The sequence below is a fragment of the Rousettus aegyptiacus genome, unplaced genomic scaffold (assembly GCF_014176215.1).
Source record: "Rousettus aegyptiacus isolate mRouAeg1 unplaced genomic scaffold, mRouAeg1.p scaffold_m13_p_17, whole genome shotgun sequence".
NCBI classification, from domain to species: domain Eukaryota; kingdom Metazoa; phylum Chordata; class Mammalia; order Chiroptera; family Pteropodidae; genus Rousettus; species Rousettus aegyptiacus.
This window is the reverse complement of record NW_023416292.1, coordinates 35,944,173-35,958,655: the sequence shown is the minus strand read 5'-3', so window position 1 is coordinate 35,958,655 and position 14,483 is coordinate 35,944,173. Positions and strand designations below refer to the sequence as shown.

The window sequence follows — 14,483 nt, the reverse complement described above, 5'->3', positions numbered from 1 at the left end:
AAGTACCATCCTCCTCTCTGTCATAGAGATTTATAATGTCGAAGTCACTTTTCGCTTCTTACCCTTATTCCATCACCGAATGGAATAGCTTGCCAGAGCCTATTGATTCTAGTTTTACAATAACCTCTCATGCGTCCTCTCCTCTCTAATGCCCCTGCTAGTATCCTAATTCAGAGCCACATAACCTATTGTCTGCACGGCTTTACTAACTAGCCTTCTAACTGGCCTCTGCATTAGCTGCTTCCTTAGCCCAATGTATCCTAAATATTCCTACCAGATTAATGTTCCTAATGTACAGCTCTGATTTTTCACACTCTGCTCAAACGCCTCACAATCTGCAAAATAAAGTCTTGACTGCCCAATGTAGCATTTAAAACCAGGTTCTGGCTATGATCTATTTCTAACTTGGTTTTCCTCTACAACTTTTCATAACTATTTTTTTCCTTTGTTTTAACTCAGATTCTTCTCCTCCCTGGCTTTATGCTTTCCTGTCTCTCAGCCTTGGCGGAAGTCGGAAATGGCCTTTCCATCCTCCTCTGTATTTGCAAATCCTACTCTTCTTTCAAGGCTCAAGGTCTAGCTCAATACCACATCCTCCACAAAGCCTTCTCTTAATGTCTCATCTGGAAGTAACTGCTTCCTCCTCAGCTTTCTGTTTTATTTTCCCTACCCTCAGCTCCTTGAGAGGATCCAACTCTTATTTGTTTTTGTATCCTCTAATTAAGTAGCTGCAAATTGGTCAACTAAATAAATTAATAGTTGAAGAAATAAATATGTAGATATCCAATAAACTAGAGGCATTTAAGGCAAATAAGAACTTTATGTTAAAAAAAAAAAGACACGATCTAATGCATAGAAAAATACTAGACTTGATACTGTAGCCAGACACCATTAAATAAGAAAAAAAAATCGAAAAGGAATATATACTTATATCTAGGTAATAATATAAAATAATGTTTCTAAGAAATATCTCTCAAAGTATTTATTCTAATTGATATATTCTATTGCCCAATCTTTTTATTTCTACTTTCTTTAATAATAGTCAATGCTGCTGATTTGGCTCTAGGTAGTTGAAATAACATTTGAAGCACCATTGATTCTAAATATGGCTGACCAAAATCATATTGGATTAAATTGAAACACTATTGATTTTAAATATAACCAAACCCATCACCTTGTAATTATATCCTGAAAAATAGTCAAAGTCTATTTTTGTTTCACTGTAAACTTTTGAGATCACCTTTAAGACATCATCAAATTCATCTTTTTCATACACGCCTAGCAAAGTGCTTGATACATAAAGAAACACTCACTAAATATTAAACGGATGAATTTAATCAAGCCAATAATGAGCAGGACAGAAAACATGTGCTCAGTAAATATTGGTAGAGTATAATTCGTATAATTTTACAGCTGGAGAGGATCTTAAAGATGATTCGCCTTCTGGTAATTGCTCTCTCCTCTATGTGCATGATGCTTTCTGCATATGTTTAATGAAGCACATGGATTAGCAAATATTTATTTGGCTTTTCTTCATGTCTACTCCTTGAAGGCAAAGACATTGTGATGACCCACCTTCCCCACATAGCCTGATGCTTGGCAGATTATAAGCACTCAAATGCTTGCTAAATGAGTGAAAGTGAGGCTAGACTCTGTTGTCCAGTATGGTGGCCATTAGCCACATGCATTTATTTAAATTAAGTAGAATTAAATAAAATTTAAAATTTAATTTCTTGTTCAATGACAACATGTGGCCACCATATTGAACAGAGGATATTTCCCTCATTGTGGGAAGTTTTATTGGACAGTGCACATCTGGATTATTTCTTTCATTTTGCAGAACAAAATGAGCTCGGGGAAGTTGTCACTTGCTCAAAATCAAATCAGCAGAAGCAGAACTGAGATTAAAACCTGGCACTCCTAAATCATCGTCGATTATTGTTAAGTCACAACTTGGTTCATTTCAGAATTCCAGTTGTATGTAGCCCTAACTTAGAGCTAGTAATATTATTGGAGGCATGGTCTTTGTCTTATGATTGCCATAGAAGCTATTCTATTTCTGTATTGTAATCAATCAATTTGCATGTTTTACAAGCAAAACATATAACAGATAAAAAACGTACCTGAAAGTCCTACTGTGTAAAAAGAGAAAATAATGTTAATTTTACAAATACTTTCCAGTTGCAAGAGCAAAAATACAATAAAATAAAATAAAATATAATAAAATTAAATTAAATTAAAATACTTTTCAGGTGCCTAGCTAAACGAAATCTTATAGTATTCTGGTCTTATGCCAATTTAATTAGAAAATGCATAAAACAGGTTTTGGTTTAGTGGTTGCTTTTTGGTTTGGTTTCTGTAAAGCATTCCGCTTTGGTTTACTCATCCTTAAAAATCATTTGGATCTAAATCAACAAACTAATAAGGTTTGTTCAGATTTGGAATTCAAGGTTGATTTGGTTTCACTTCTTAAGATTTCTCAGCTTTTTTTGAGCTCATCAGTAATTTCTAAAATGTTCTTAGAGAAAGAAGCTTATTTTCTACAACTTCCATAATGTATTTGTTTATGAAATTAGTATTTAGTATTCGCTAGAAAGAGAAATCTAGTTATGCCTGATAGGAATAATCATAAAGAAGTGAAAAAGTGATCACACTCATATGTATCCTAACATTAGACCACAGGGGGCAAGGAAAGGAAGGACCAAATCATTGACTGTTTAAGGATCCCCCAAATGCTCTCAGACTAAGGCATTTGGCTCTCACACTTGCTAAGCAAAAGAACCCTTTGTAATCCACTCTAGTTATGTCTTGACTAGAATGAATAACCATTGTAATTTCTGATAGAAAAGCATACAGTCTTGTGGGTTTTTTTAGGAACTACAAAGGCAATTTGCCATCTTTCTGTAGAACTTAGAAAAAAAGTAAAAGCAGCTGGTGATAAGAGAGTTCAAGTTTTAGAATTAAAGGAGGCACTTCAGAAAGGAATCTGGTTCTTTTCCTGAAAGCCTCTATCCTTCCATCAGGCAGACTAGTATTCAAGACAATTAAATATAGGTACTTAGGAGTCAGTAACATCCCTGTTTAAATCACAGGACCAAAGAAAGAGAGTGTGTTTTTGCTACCATATTTCCTTCAATGTCAAATTAAAAAGCTCTTGTGTGGCTGGGAATGTTGTTATTCATACTCCTATGTACTCTCCTATAAGCATTCCTCAATAACTCTAGTCTAGTTTGGTTTTAGGCAACAGAAAATTAAAGCAAGTATTTGATTTAACATTCTTAGGATATATGCTTTTTCAAACAATCCAGTATAGCAATGTTTCCAAACAATGAATAATGAAGAAAAAATGTCATGGACTCTCAATGTCGATTCATAGTAATTATAAGGTTTCCTAAAGGTATATTAAACAAATTAGATATAATTTTTATATAACTATAAAACAATACAAATTTACAAATAAAATACAATATATTATTCTAAACAAATGTTTTAAATTAATGAAAATAGCTGAATGTTCATTCATTTAGCAAACATTTGTTTGAAAATCTACTCTGTTCCAGGCACAGAATATGTAATTCTAGCCAGTTCAATAAACACACCCCAAATTTTGATGGCTTTAAAATTAAATGCGTGAGTGAAATAAGCCACTTGCACAAGGACAAATACTATGTAATGCCATTCATTCACAACTGGGAAGGAGGGGGCTGCTACTGGCATCTAGTGGGTAGAGGCCAAGGATGCTCCCAAACATTGTACAATACACGGGTCAGCTCCCACAAGAAAAGAATTGTCTGGTCCAACATGTAATAGTGCCAAGGGTGAAAAACTCACTCTGACCTATAAACTAATAAGACATCTTCCTCAAGCACACCCAGTATATAATGACAAAGCAAATGTAAATACTCTCAGGTGGGAAAGGGAGAAAGGGAGAAACCAGCCCACCGCAGAGATGAAATTCTGAATGGCGGCATTATGATGTGTGGGGGGAGTTCCTAAGCCAGACCTCCTTTCTACTTTCTGCAAAGAACTGTCTTGTCCATTGTCCTCTGTGGTTACTGGCTCTGCTCTCTGGAGATTTTCCTGTAAGCCCACATGTGAAATGGATATTGGGAAGCATGACTTCCTTATAGACAGTAAAGCTTTTAATACAGCATTTCAGTTCCTCCACAAGTGAAAGACTTCTGATCTATTTGCTTCTAGTCGGTTCCATATGCCAGTAACACTAAAGTTCTTTTCTGGATATAATTCTAAATTCTGATTTATGCTTCTGTTCTTCTCAACTTAAAGGACCATCAAATTTAAATGTGAAGGGTATACCCTAAACCTAATCTCTACGGCATGGCAGAGTTTTAATGAGCCCCTGTTGCTCAAGAGCTCTTTCAATCTTGTCTCCTATTCTTTGGAGTACAGAGCAGTTGGCTTTTCCAAACCCTTGAGGCTCCAATTTTCTGTATTCTCTATATTCCTTTTCATTTATGCTTACAAACCTGCTTGTTATTGCATGAGCTCATCCCATTTTTCTAATATGTTGCTAAATGCAGCCAGTAAACATAACCCACTAACATCCCATTTTCTAACCTTTTCTGGAGCTATGGGCTTTGTAGGCACAATTTTTTTTTTTTTTTTGCCTTCAGATAATCACAGGCAACTCTTTTACCAAATGCCTTGCCATAGGTTTCCATTATCTAGCTCCTAATAATAGTTTCCTTGTTGTCTACTGCTTGTTTAACTAGTTTTAGATTTTTACCTTAACACCCTACCTCTGTAACCATTTCTGTATTTTTTTTTAACCTTTTCTGTATTAAGGAAAATTAGCTATCGTGGCAAACATACCTGAAAAGGTCACAGTAAAATTTTGTTTCTTGCTCGCGTACTAGTTCAACATAAGTGTCCCTGGCCAGTGGTGGAGGAGTGCCACACAGTCACCTAGGAACCCAGGCTTATAGAAGCTCTGTCATCTTTAACATATAACTTCAAATGTTTCCCTTGACATCAAATTCCAACCAGCAGATGCCAAAAGAGAGGGAGGTGATTGATGTTAACTAGAGTTTTAAAAATAACATTCTCCATTTACCATAGAGTTTTTATGGTAATCGTTTCACAATATATACCTATATCAAATCATTATGTTGTACACCTTGGGCTAATACAATGTCATATGTCAATTATGTCTCAATAAAACTGGGCGGGGAAGTACTGCTGATGTTGGCAGTTCTCTACGTGCTGATTCAATGATCTGAGCTGCTTCAATCTTGTGGGTAAGACATCTTAACTCAAAATTTCCTCCATGACAACCGTTGCAAGGAAGAGAAAGTCTAGACAACTGCTCAAAGGCTTTTCACTGTCTCATCCTGGAAGTGACACATTACTTCTCACATGTTATTGACTAGAGCTAGTTACACGGCCCCACCTAACTGCAAGGGGATCCAAAAACATCAACTCCATTTTGCCCAGGAAGCAAAGGAAGACCAGATATTAGTGAGCAACCAGTAGCATTTGCAAGAAATGATGTGACCTTGAATTCAGTAGTCTATTGATTTCCACTCCTCCAGCCCTTCCAAGGGTTTCAGAAGTACTGAATTGCCTAATATCCCCTTGTTTTTTGAAATATTTCAGGTTCTTTCAGTGAACCCTGACTAAATCAGATGTGCGCTGGTAGCTTTCTGTCCCTTTACCTCCATCTAATCTTCACTTTTCTGTGCCATCCTCTATGAACTGCATTTTCCAGGTTCCTTTTCCTTCTGGGTTTGGTTGGTTTGGGATCATGAGGTTTACCAGCAGGAGATCAGAAAGCAGGAGATGAAAGATGTCATCATCCCCCCTTCTTTCGACTCCCCGCCAGACGGTGGTCCCTTATCCTGCCCTAAGTGTCTTTTCATTAAACTTTCCTCATTTAAACACTTTGAGTGTGATGTCTGTCTCTTGCCTGGACCTTGACTATACAAGGTATTTAATAATCAAACCAAGAGTGCTCTCTTACTTCCTCCAGTTTTATTGCAGCTGAAGATCTTTATAAAATGCAAATCCGAACATATCATTCCTCTGTTTTAAAACTTCAATGGCTCCCTGTGCTATCCCTGTCACCACACCCCACTCAAAGTCACAGCCAGACGGAACTACTTTCAGTTCCTCCCGCAACATGGTCTCTCTTCCTCTGAGCCTCTGCACATGCAGCACCTTCTTCCTGGAAACCACTCCCCACCCCCACTCTCATCATTCAGACAGCAGCTCAACTGTCACTTACCCTAGAAAGTCTTCCATAAATCTACTTTTCCTAGTGGGATGTTATTCTATGCTCCCACAGCAGCCTCTATTCACCATCATGTACAGACAGAATTCAGTACCTATGTTGAGTTCTATCTATATAAATGCAACTGCCTGCTTACTTATCTCCAAAAGACTCCAATCGTCCTCCAATATCCTGAAAGATATAGAACAGGGACTGCAACACAGATCTCCAGGACATATTAAGATGCTTGTCACATAATAGGCTCTCAATGAAGCTTGGATAGTTCCTGAATGTTATTTTAAAAGCTCGAACCCCTCTCCTCTAGCTACTGTCCTCTCTCTTTTCATTCCCTGACAAAAATCAGAAAAAAATAATTTTTGGTCACCCACTCCCTAATACTGCCTTCCATTCACTTCACAGACCCTTTTAATCTTACTTTGCCACCACCTTTTATGGAGACTTCTCTTGCCAAGCTATCAATGACCTCCTAGATCTTCGATTTAATAACTTCTTTTCAGTTGTATGGAAAAATTATTTTCCTTCTACTCTTCTAAGTTCTTCCGGCAGGTCTAATAAGCAAATTAACAGGAGAGATTAATAGGAAAAAAAAATAACCAAATTTATTACATATGTACATATGGGAGTTCCATAAGAACATGGGACTCTGGGGACATATCCACAGTTGAGGCATTTATGCTGTTACAGGCCAAGGAGAGGGAGGCAATTCACTTCAAAGGGAAAGTAGGCCATTCACAGGTAGATGAGAAAAAGCAAACCTTTGGTAAACAAACTCCTCCCAAACCACCCAGAAACAATGGGACACAGAGGGGAACCCAACAGACAGAAGTTGCTAGCTCTTCCCTTGCTGACACACTTAGTGTATTTATGCTAACGTGATAGCTCTCTTCCTTTAAGCAGGTTTCTCTATCTATATTCCTCTAGGCAGGTAAGGGAGAGGATCAAAATCTTTCTGAGTCTTCCCCTTCTTAAAAATAACCAGCTTAAAATAATCAATATCCCAAAGGGCATATTTTGGGTGGCAAACACTGCTTCCTCCCACAGTGCAAATCCTCCAGAACAGCTCAGCAGCACTTTCTGGAAACTTCCTCCTCTGCTCTCCACGGTTCATGAAGTTCTCTCTCTCTCTCTCTCTCTCTCTCTCTCTCTCTCTCTCTCTCTCATTCTCTCTCTCTTTCTCTTTCTCTTTAATTGAGCTGTTTGCACATCTGTGTTATCCTCCATTTATTCATAAACCCCTATATGTTCTGTTCATTTGTATTTACTATTCCTTGGCATAGTGCCTGGCACATGGCAGCCCTTAAAACTTTCTTGGCTTCCCAGCCATGTCTCTTTCTTGGTCTCCTCTTTCTCTGACCGTCCTCAGGCGTTTTCACAAGCTCCTCTTCCTCCATCTACCCAATATATGTTCTACCCTTGGGGCTTCAGCCATCCGGGAATACTCTGATTCCCAAATGTGTGTTTTCAACCTTAACCTTTCACCTGAGCTAAGGCTTCCCTTCTCTCCCTGAATATCTTGAAGGCCATTCAAATACTCCTTATCTCTTCCTTTCCCGACCTGCCCTCCTCCTGTTTCCAAAGCTTGGCTAATGGAATTAACATCCATCTAGCTGTCCAAGCTACAAAGCTCAGTGTCTCCTTAACTCTTCCCGTTGCTTTTCCCCCTTGTCCTGCTGAGCAGCCAGCTTTATCCACTACCGAACATTCAGCCTCAAACTCCTAAACTCTGCCTCTGGGTCTTTACTTCTGCTTCCTCCACAGGAAACACCCTTTCTCACTTTGTCCCAAATCTTATTCTCTGAAATCCAGAACACTGGTTCACTTCAATTAATTGCTCCTTCTGAGCTCTAGACAAATTTCTTCTTCATTCTGAAGAAACACATCTTCATGCTAGGTTTTGTTTTTTAATTACTGACATATATGTCTCCCTTACTAGACTGTAAAATTTTTGAGGGTAGGCTTTTATTTTATTCTTTTATCATTGTATCTAGCTAGTGTCTCGACATTTTAGGCGATTAAAAAATACTGTTATATGAATGAATGCATGAAGAAGTGAGTGAAGTGGGAACGAGAATCCCTTCAATTACACCCGTTTAGAAATTACTGCGAGGGAATCTTTGAGTTAAAAGGACAATAACTGTCTGAAAACAAGAGCATTATGTAACCAGCTCATTCATTATAACGACATATACATGTCTATGGACAGCAGGCAATTGCTATGCATCTAAGGAGGCTTTTTATTTTTAGGCTTTTTAGTTCTCAGTATGGACAGTCAAATTTTAAAAGGGGAGGTATTATTTTAACCCCTTCCGTACTCTTTTATCCTGGGTGATGGGAGTTAAGAGCATAAACAAGAGAAAACGACTGTAGCAGTCCAGTGCCTGGGCACTTGCTAGGCCCCCATCACATTTTCATCCCTGTTCTTTTTCCTACCCCGTCCTCATTTTATATTAGAAGTCTCGCGAATTTAGAGTACCTACAGGAAATTTTAGTGTTGGGGTTTCGACGGGACGAAAACAACGTCGTGGAGATTCTGATTAGCTCTATTAAACACCTTCGCCTCTCAATCTCGAGGGGGAAATAACGCCGCTGAGGGGGAGGGGGAGAAAGGGGGCGGAGCGAAAACTGAAAGAAAGGCCGAGAGGAAGCGGGAGAAGGAAGCTCCTTTTTGGTTGGGTTTGTCTTTTCTTAACCCCGAGAGACGTGACGCCGTAACTGCCGTCGCGGGCCGGTTTCCCCGGCGGAGCGCCCGCCCGCCCCGCATTTCCTCGCCCGCCCCCCCGCTTCCGCCGGGCGGTGCGCTGCGCGCCGCCGCCGCTGGGGGCGCCGCGGGCCCCGTGGCGCGGCAGCGTTGGCGGCGGCGGCGGTTCTCGGAGCGTCGCTTCTCTCGCCTCTCAGACGGGCGGCGGCGGCCCGCTGCGCACCGAAAGGGCGCCCACCGCCCAGGCGAGCTGCAGCACGACCGCTCCCGCGCCGCGGCCGCCGCCGCGCTCCGGCCCGGGCTGCCGCGAGAGGCAGCGGCGGCGGCCCCGGCCCCGGCCCCGGCCCCGGCCCCGGCCGGCTCGCGGCGCCCCCCGGCCGCGCCCCCGCGCGCAGCTCGCGGCCCCGGCCATGGGGCTGGGCGGGCCTGGGGCTCGGCCGAGCTGAGGCGGCGGCGGCCCGCGCGCCCCTTGGGGCCGCCCCCGCACCCCGCGCGCCGGCGTCTGGCTCTCGTGATGATGAAGAAGAAGAAGTTTAAGTTTAAGGTGGACTTCGGGCTCGAGGAGCTCTCCTCAGTGCCCTTCGTCAACGGTGTCCTCTTCTGCAAGATGCGGCTGCTGGACGGCGGCAGCTTCACCGCCGAGTCCCCCAGGTAACGCGCCTCCCGGGCCGCCGCGCCCGCGCCTGCCCCGCAGGGCGCCGGGTGGCGGGACGGCGTCCGCTTCCTTGGCGCGTTCGCTCCAGGAGGGCGGCCAGGCTGGGGCGCGAGCTTCATTCTCTGGGGACCTGGCTGAAATCGGTCAGGAATGTATTGATCTGCACAGAGTGATTCGCAAAATGGGTGGGTGCACCTTGGCTGGGCTGGGCGCCTGCTCTCCTGATTCCAGACGGTTCCTGGACTCTGCTCTTCCTTCCTAAATTCTCTAGGAATGGGAGCAACGGCCCGAAGGGACAGGATGGTTTCTCTTAAGACGTTTCCATATTTGTGAAATGCAAAGTGGAACTTGGGCTGTTGAAACAATAGCAAAAATAACCCAAACTGCTTGAGTTGCAAGAGCACCGGCTCTGAACAGAAGCCCGTGTTAGCCTGACTCCTTCTCCCTTGGTGGTGGCTCAGGGACTCGGGAGCCCAGGTGTAGGCAGGCCTGGTCAGGCTCGACTTGATTCAGGTGTACCCTGGCAAAGGGGACAACAGCCTGTACCACATTGGGGAGCTGCGTCTTCAGTTATGCGCTGACACTCGCTGAATTAACCCACCTTGAGGTGGCCGCTAGTGGCACTCAGTATGAAGGATTTAGAACCAGGAGAGCCCAGACTCTGCCCTCATTTTCACATGAGCCCCCGGACGCTCAGAGTTGTTGGCAGGTTGCAAAATGAAGTCGGGGGCCGTGGTGTTCCTTGAGTGATTTCAGGGTTATTCGTAGGTTGATAGATTTACCCTAAATTAAGTGTTTCTTAAGAAAATAGAAAATGTACAGCATTTTAAAAAATGAACTTTGAAGTTCCTGAGATCAGGGGAAAAAGTTAACAAAGCTGCTTTTGCCTAAACTTATTTTTCATAGACTTTTATTTTTAACCTAAAAATATTCTGCTTTCCATTTTTTTTCTGTCATCCTTATTAATAATGTAAAGGAAATAATGTGAACGGATTGTGGAATTGGGGCCAGAGAATTGCCCACAGTAATGCCCCTGTGGGAAGGCAGAAATTGTGATGTCTACTTGGCTGCAGCCAAAGATGTAAGAAACACGATTGATTCCCAAAATTAAAATAGGTCAGGGAGCATAGATTTTAAAATTAAACTGTGTCAACAAATCTGTGGCTATTCAGCTAATTAATTATATTATGTCTTTTTTTTTTTTTTGAGTTCAGAATTAGTGCCTGATTTTATCCATTCCTTTTCGATGCATTCAGTATGCACTAATAATTCAGAACTATAGCAGTGTACTAGTTTAAAAACTACTGAAGTGTATCTGTTACCATCATTTTTAACACAGGTGAGAGAGCAGTGTAACTTAGAACGATGCAACAATATTGTACCAGCTGTTAAGGTGTTGAAATGCCAAAGCCAATTCTTGAAAGTCCTGAAGGTGCAAGTGACAGTTTTACTCTCAGCCTTACCGTGTTTTGCTACAGGGTCCCGCCTGGGACTGCTGGCACTTTGACCAGCTCTCTGGGCCAGTGGTGACACCTGGTGGTCAGGGTACTTCCCTACCACCTCCTTTCTCCCTAAGGTCATTGACTTCGCTTGCTTCTCAGTCGGTGGTTCCAGTGTTGTGGCAATCATTTATTCTGCAGGTATAGATAGGTGGGGCCCTTTAAATATCTTATTTAATTCTTACAGAATTAAATGAGTTAGGGATGCCCATTGTATGGATGAATAAACTGAAACTCAGAAAGCATAACTAACTTTCACAAGATCCCCACATTTGGTAAGTGAAATGCCAAGATTCTGATACCAGGTCTGTCTTACAGATTGATACAAAATAAAGGAGAACATAGGCAATGGGTATAATTTGATTTATAATTTTCAAGAGTTGGAAAGCAAAAAGCAGAGTATCCTGAATTAAACTTACCCTGTTCTCTTCCAACTAAATTTTGATTTTCATCAAAGTAAGTAAGGTTGAGAATAGTGCTCTTTATAACCAAACAAAAAATATGTATATATAATATAGTTTAGAGGGAAATGATTCATAATAAGGAGCCAGTGCTTATTAGGTAGAAGTAGTTAGTATAAAGCTAAGAGCAAAGGTTTGTAATGAGATAGATCTGATCCTAAATCCTTGCTTGCCATGGTAAACCTGAGTGGGTTACTTAGACTCTCAAAGTTTCCGTCTATAAAATAGAAACCATTACTAATCCTTGTGAGGATTTAATAAGATGATGTACCTGTAACAGCTATCCCAGTGCTCTGGTACCCAATTGGCATTTAGAGAGAAGTCAAGGAGCTTATTGTCCAAAAGTATTTACTTCCTTTAGATGTTATACTTAGTTCCTTTATCCTGACAACTACGGAAGTTTTGGTCTGGCAGGGGGCGGGGGACCTCATTATGCAAAGCAAAAAAGAAAACCTGAAATACCTAAAGGATGTGAATTATTTAAAAATTGCGTAACTTTTAATTATTGGGTGCCAGTCTAAGCAGTGCATCTCTAATTAAAGGCTATGTTTTAATACTTTAAAAAATCATTTTTGTGCCTCTTATAAATCAAATATAGTTCATTGTAATTTCATAAAAATATGAAATTACATAGAAAGGATTTAACATAGCAGGCCCAAGATTGCTTTCCTTAGAAAGACCTGCTTACCATGTTTGTGCTAGCATCTGGGAACTCGAATAGTCAACAGTTCCCTATACTGATATAAAACTTTAGAATGACTCCCCATGCCACCCTAAAAACACACTACAAACAAACAGGGTGATTTATGCTAAATACCGTCTGGGAGTCTGGAATTTTGGTCTGTGCCAGGCAGAGGGTGCCTATGTGATCAGCCCTTAAAAAATAAACTTAGGCGCTATGTCTCTGTGTTGGTAGACAACATGTATTGTCACAGTTTGATGCTGGAGAAAGTGTGTTCTGGGTGACTCCACTGGGAGAATACTCTTAGAAGCTTGCATTTGGTTTCTCAGGACTTTGCGCCATGCACCTTTTCCCGTTGCTGATTCTGCCTTGTATCCTATCACTGTGATAAATCTTAGACATGAATACCACTATGTGCTGAGTCCCATGAGTCCTCCTAACTGATCACTGAACCTGGAGGTGGTCTTGGGGATCCCTGATGCATGAACTTGCATAAAAAAAATAATTGATTTTGTTAAAGAAAAGACTTTGAGGTACATAGCTAATTATAATATATTTGGCTTTATACACAAGTGTAAGATGCAGCTCATTCATTGTTCACCAAAGATTGAGGATTTACCAGGTTTGTAACTGGTAGGGCAGTAAGAAGTACACCAACTATAAAGGACCATAAGGGAATTACCTCAACTTAATTAATCTAGATTCTAGATGTATAATTGCTTGACGGTAAGAGACAGTATGATTTAGTGCTTAATCAATGGGTCAGACAATATGTGAATATTGATGAAATCCTGAAAATAGAGGATTTATTTACAGCTGTAATGGTTACCGAGAACCTTATTAGCTTTCAGCTGAGCATGCTGGGAGGATGAATTTGCATTGACAGGGAAGCCAGGGTGGGAGGACAGTTTGAGCAAGTCATCAATAGGAGTTGGTGAAATCAGCCTGATTGCAGAGAGAGAGCTCACATTGAACAGAAGCAGAAGATAAAGACTTTGAATAACCTTTATAATGAGTTTTCTTTCCACTCCTCATAGGATAAGAGTTAATCTAAGATTTTTACAGTAAATTGTAATGTGATTAAAGTGGTATTTAAGCTGGCTGGTGGGCTGATGCTCTTTAGATTCAAGTTGGGGATAGATTATAAATGAGGAGAGAAATTCGGAGTCTATTAAAATAAGGCAGGCAGGAGCTAATAAGAACGTGAACTTGGAGGTCTCTCATGTAAGTGACTAATGAAGTGATAATGCTATGACAAATGCTTTGATGACAGGACAGTAAAGAAGTCAAGAAGAATCTTGGTTTTGTTTTACTTTGTTGAGGGGACTGTAACATGGGGAGGATGCACAGTGGTAAGTTGTACGCTAACATGCTACACAGAGGTGACAGAGAACAGGGACATTGATTGTGTATTTCTTAGATACTGGTCTGTCGTAAGTAGTGCTTACTGGACTTTTCATCTAGGATTTCCTTATACCATTATGACCCTTTTAAAGATTATTGGTGAAAATTAATTTTAGAAGGATGCAGTTTCTCCTGGGAAGGTGTGTTCAGTGAAGAGGTTAGAAAAAATATAAAGAGTAGAAGGTATTTATTTGTAAAAAAAAAAAAAAAAAGTTATTAAAATGGTCAGATTTTTACATACCATAGTAAAAAATACATTGTACAATTATAGTTAACTAGTCTAATTATTGCCTAATAATATAGTTTTTGAAGACTTTTCAAAGACAGAGTGTTACATTACTTAACTCTTTCCAGAGCACCTTCCTTTGCAGACGCATCTAAAACACTTTTGAGTTTCATTAAGGTTGTCAAAACAGGTTAATTTCTGACTTTAATAAAAGGAATAATAAGAAATATTTCCTGTATTTTGGGGGATTCCCAAGTTTACCTACATCGATCATCTTTTTTGGTGCCCTTAGCTAAATACTAAGTTTCACATGGGCTTGTGACAGAAAACCATGTGAATTCAGGGAGTGTCTGGGAAGCTAATGAGCACATCTGTGTATTGGATCTTTTACTTTGTAAACAAGCCTAAGGGATTTCTTCTCATTGTCCAGAGTGTCTTCATGTTTTCAAGATTTTAGTTCACTGCACACTGTGTACTTCCTTTTCGTAAACTTTTTCCTTGCAAAAGTAACAGATTCATATGGAAACTTAGAAAATAGAAAAAGAACAAAAATTATGTAGAAACAAACCAACTAGAGATAATAACTGTTACTGTTTATTGGTGTATAA

General features: G+C 40.5%; 1 protein-coding gene across 1 annotated transcript in view; it reads left to right on the top strand.

The window, feature by feature from the left end:
• The first annotated feature begins 9,370 nt into the window (after positions 1-9,370).
• The window catches only part of FAM102B (family with sequence similarity 102 member B), a 58,249-nt gene continuing 53,136 nt past the window's right edge, over positions 9,371-14,483 (top strand). Inside the window, exon 1 of the mRNA XM_016159799.2 lies at positions 9,371-9,599. Within this exon, the coding sequence (XP_016015285.1) occupies positions 9,463-9,599 (137 nt within the window). The 5' untranslated portion in view covers positions 9,371-9,462. The remainder of the gene's footprint in view (positions 9,600-14,483) is intronic.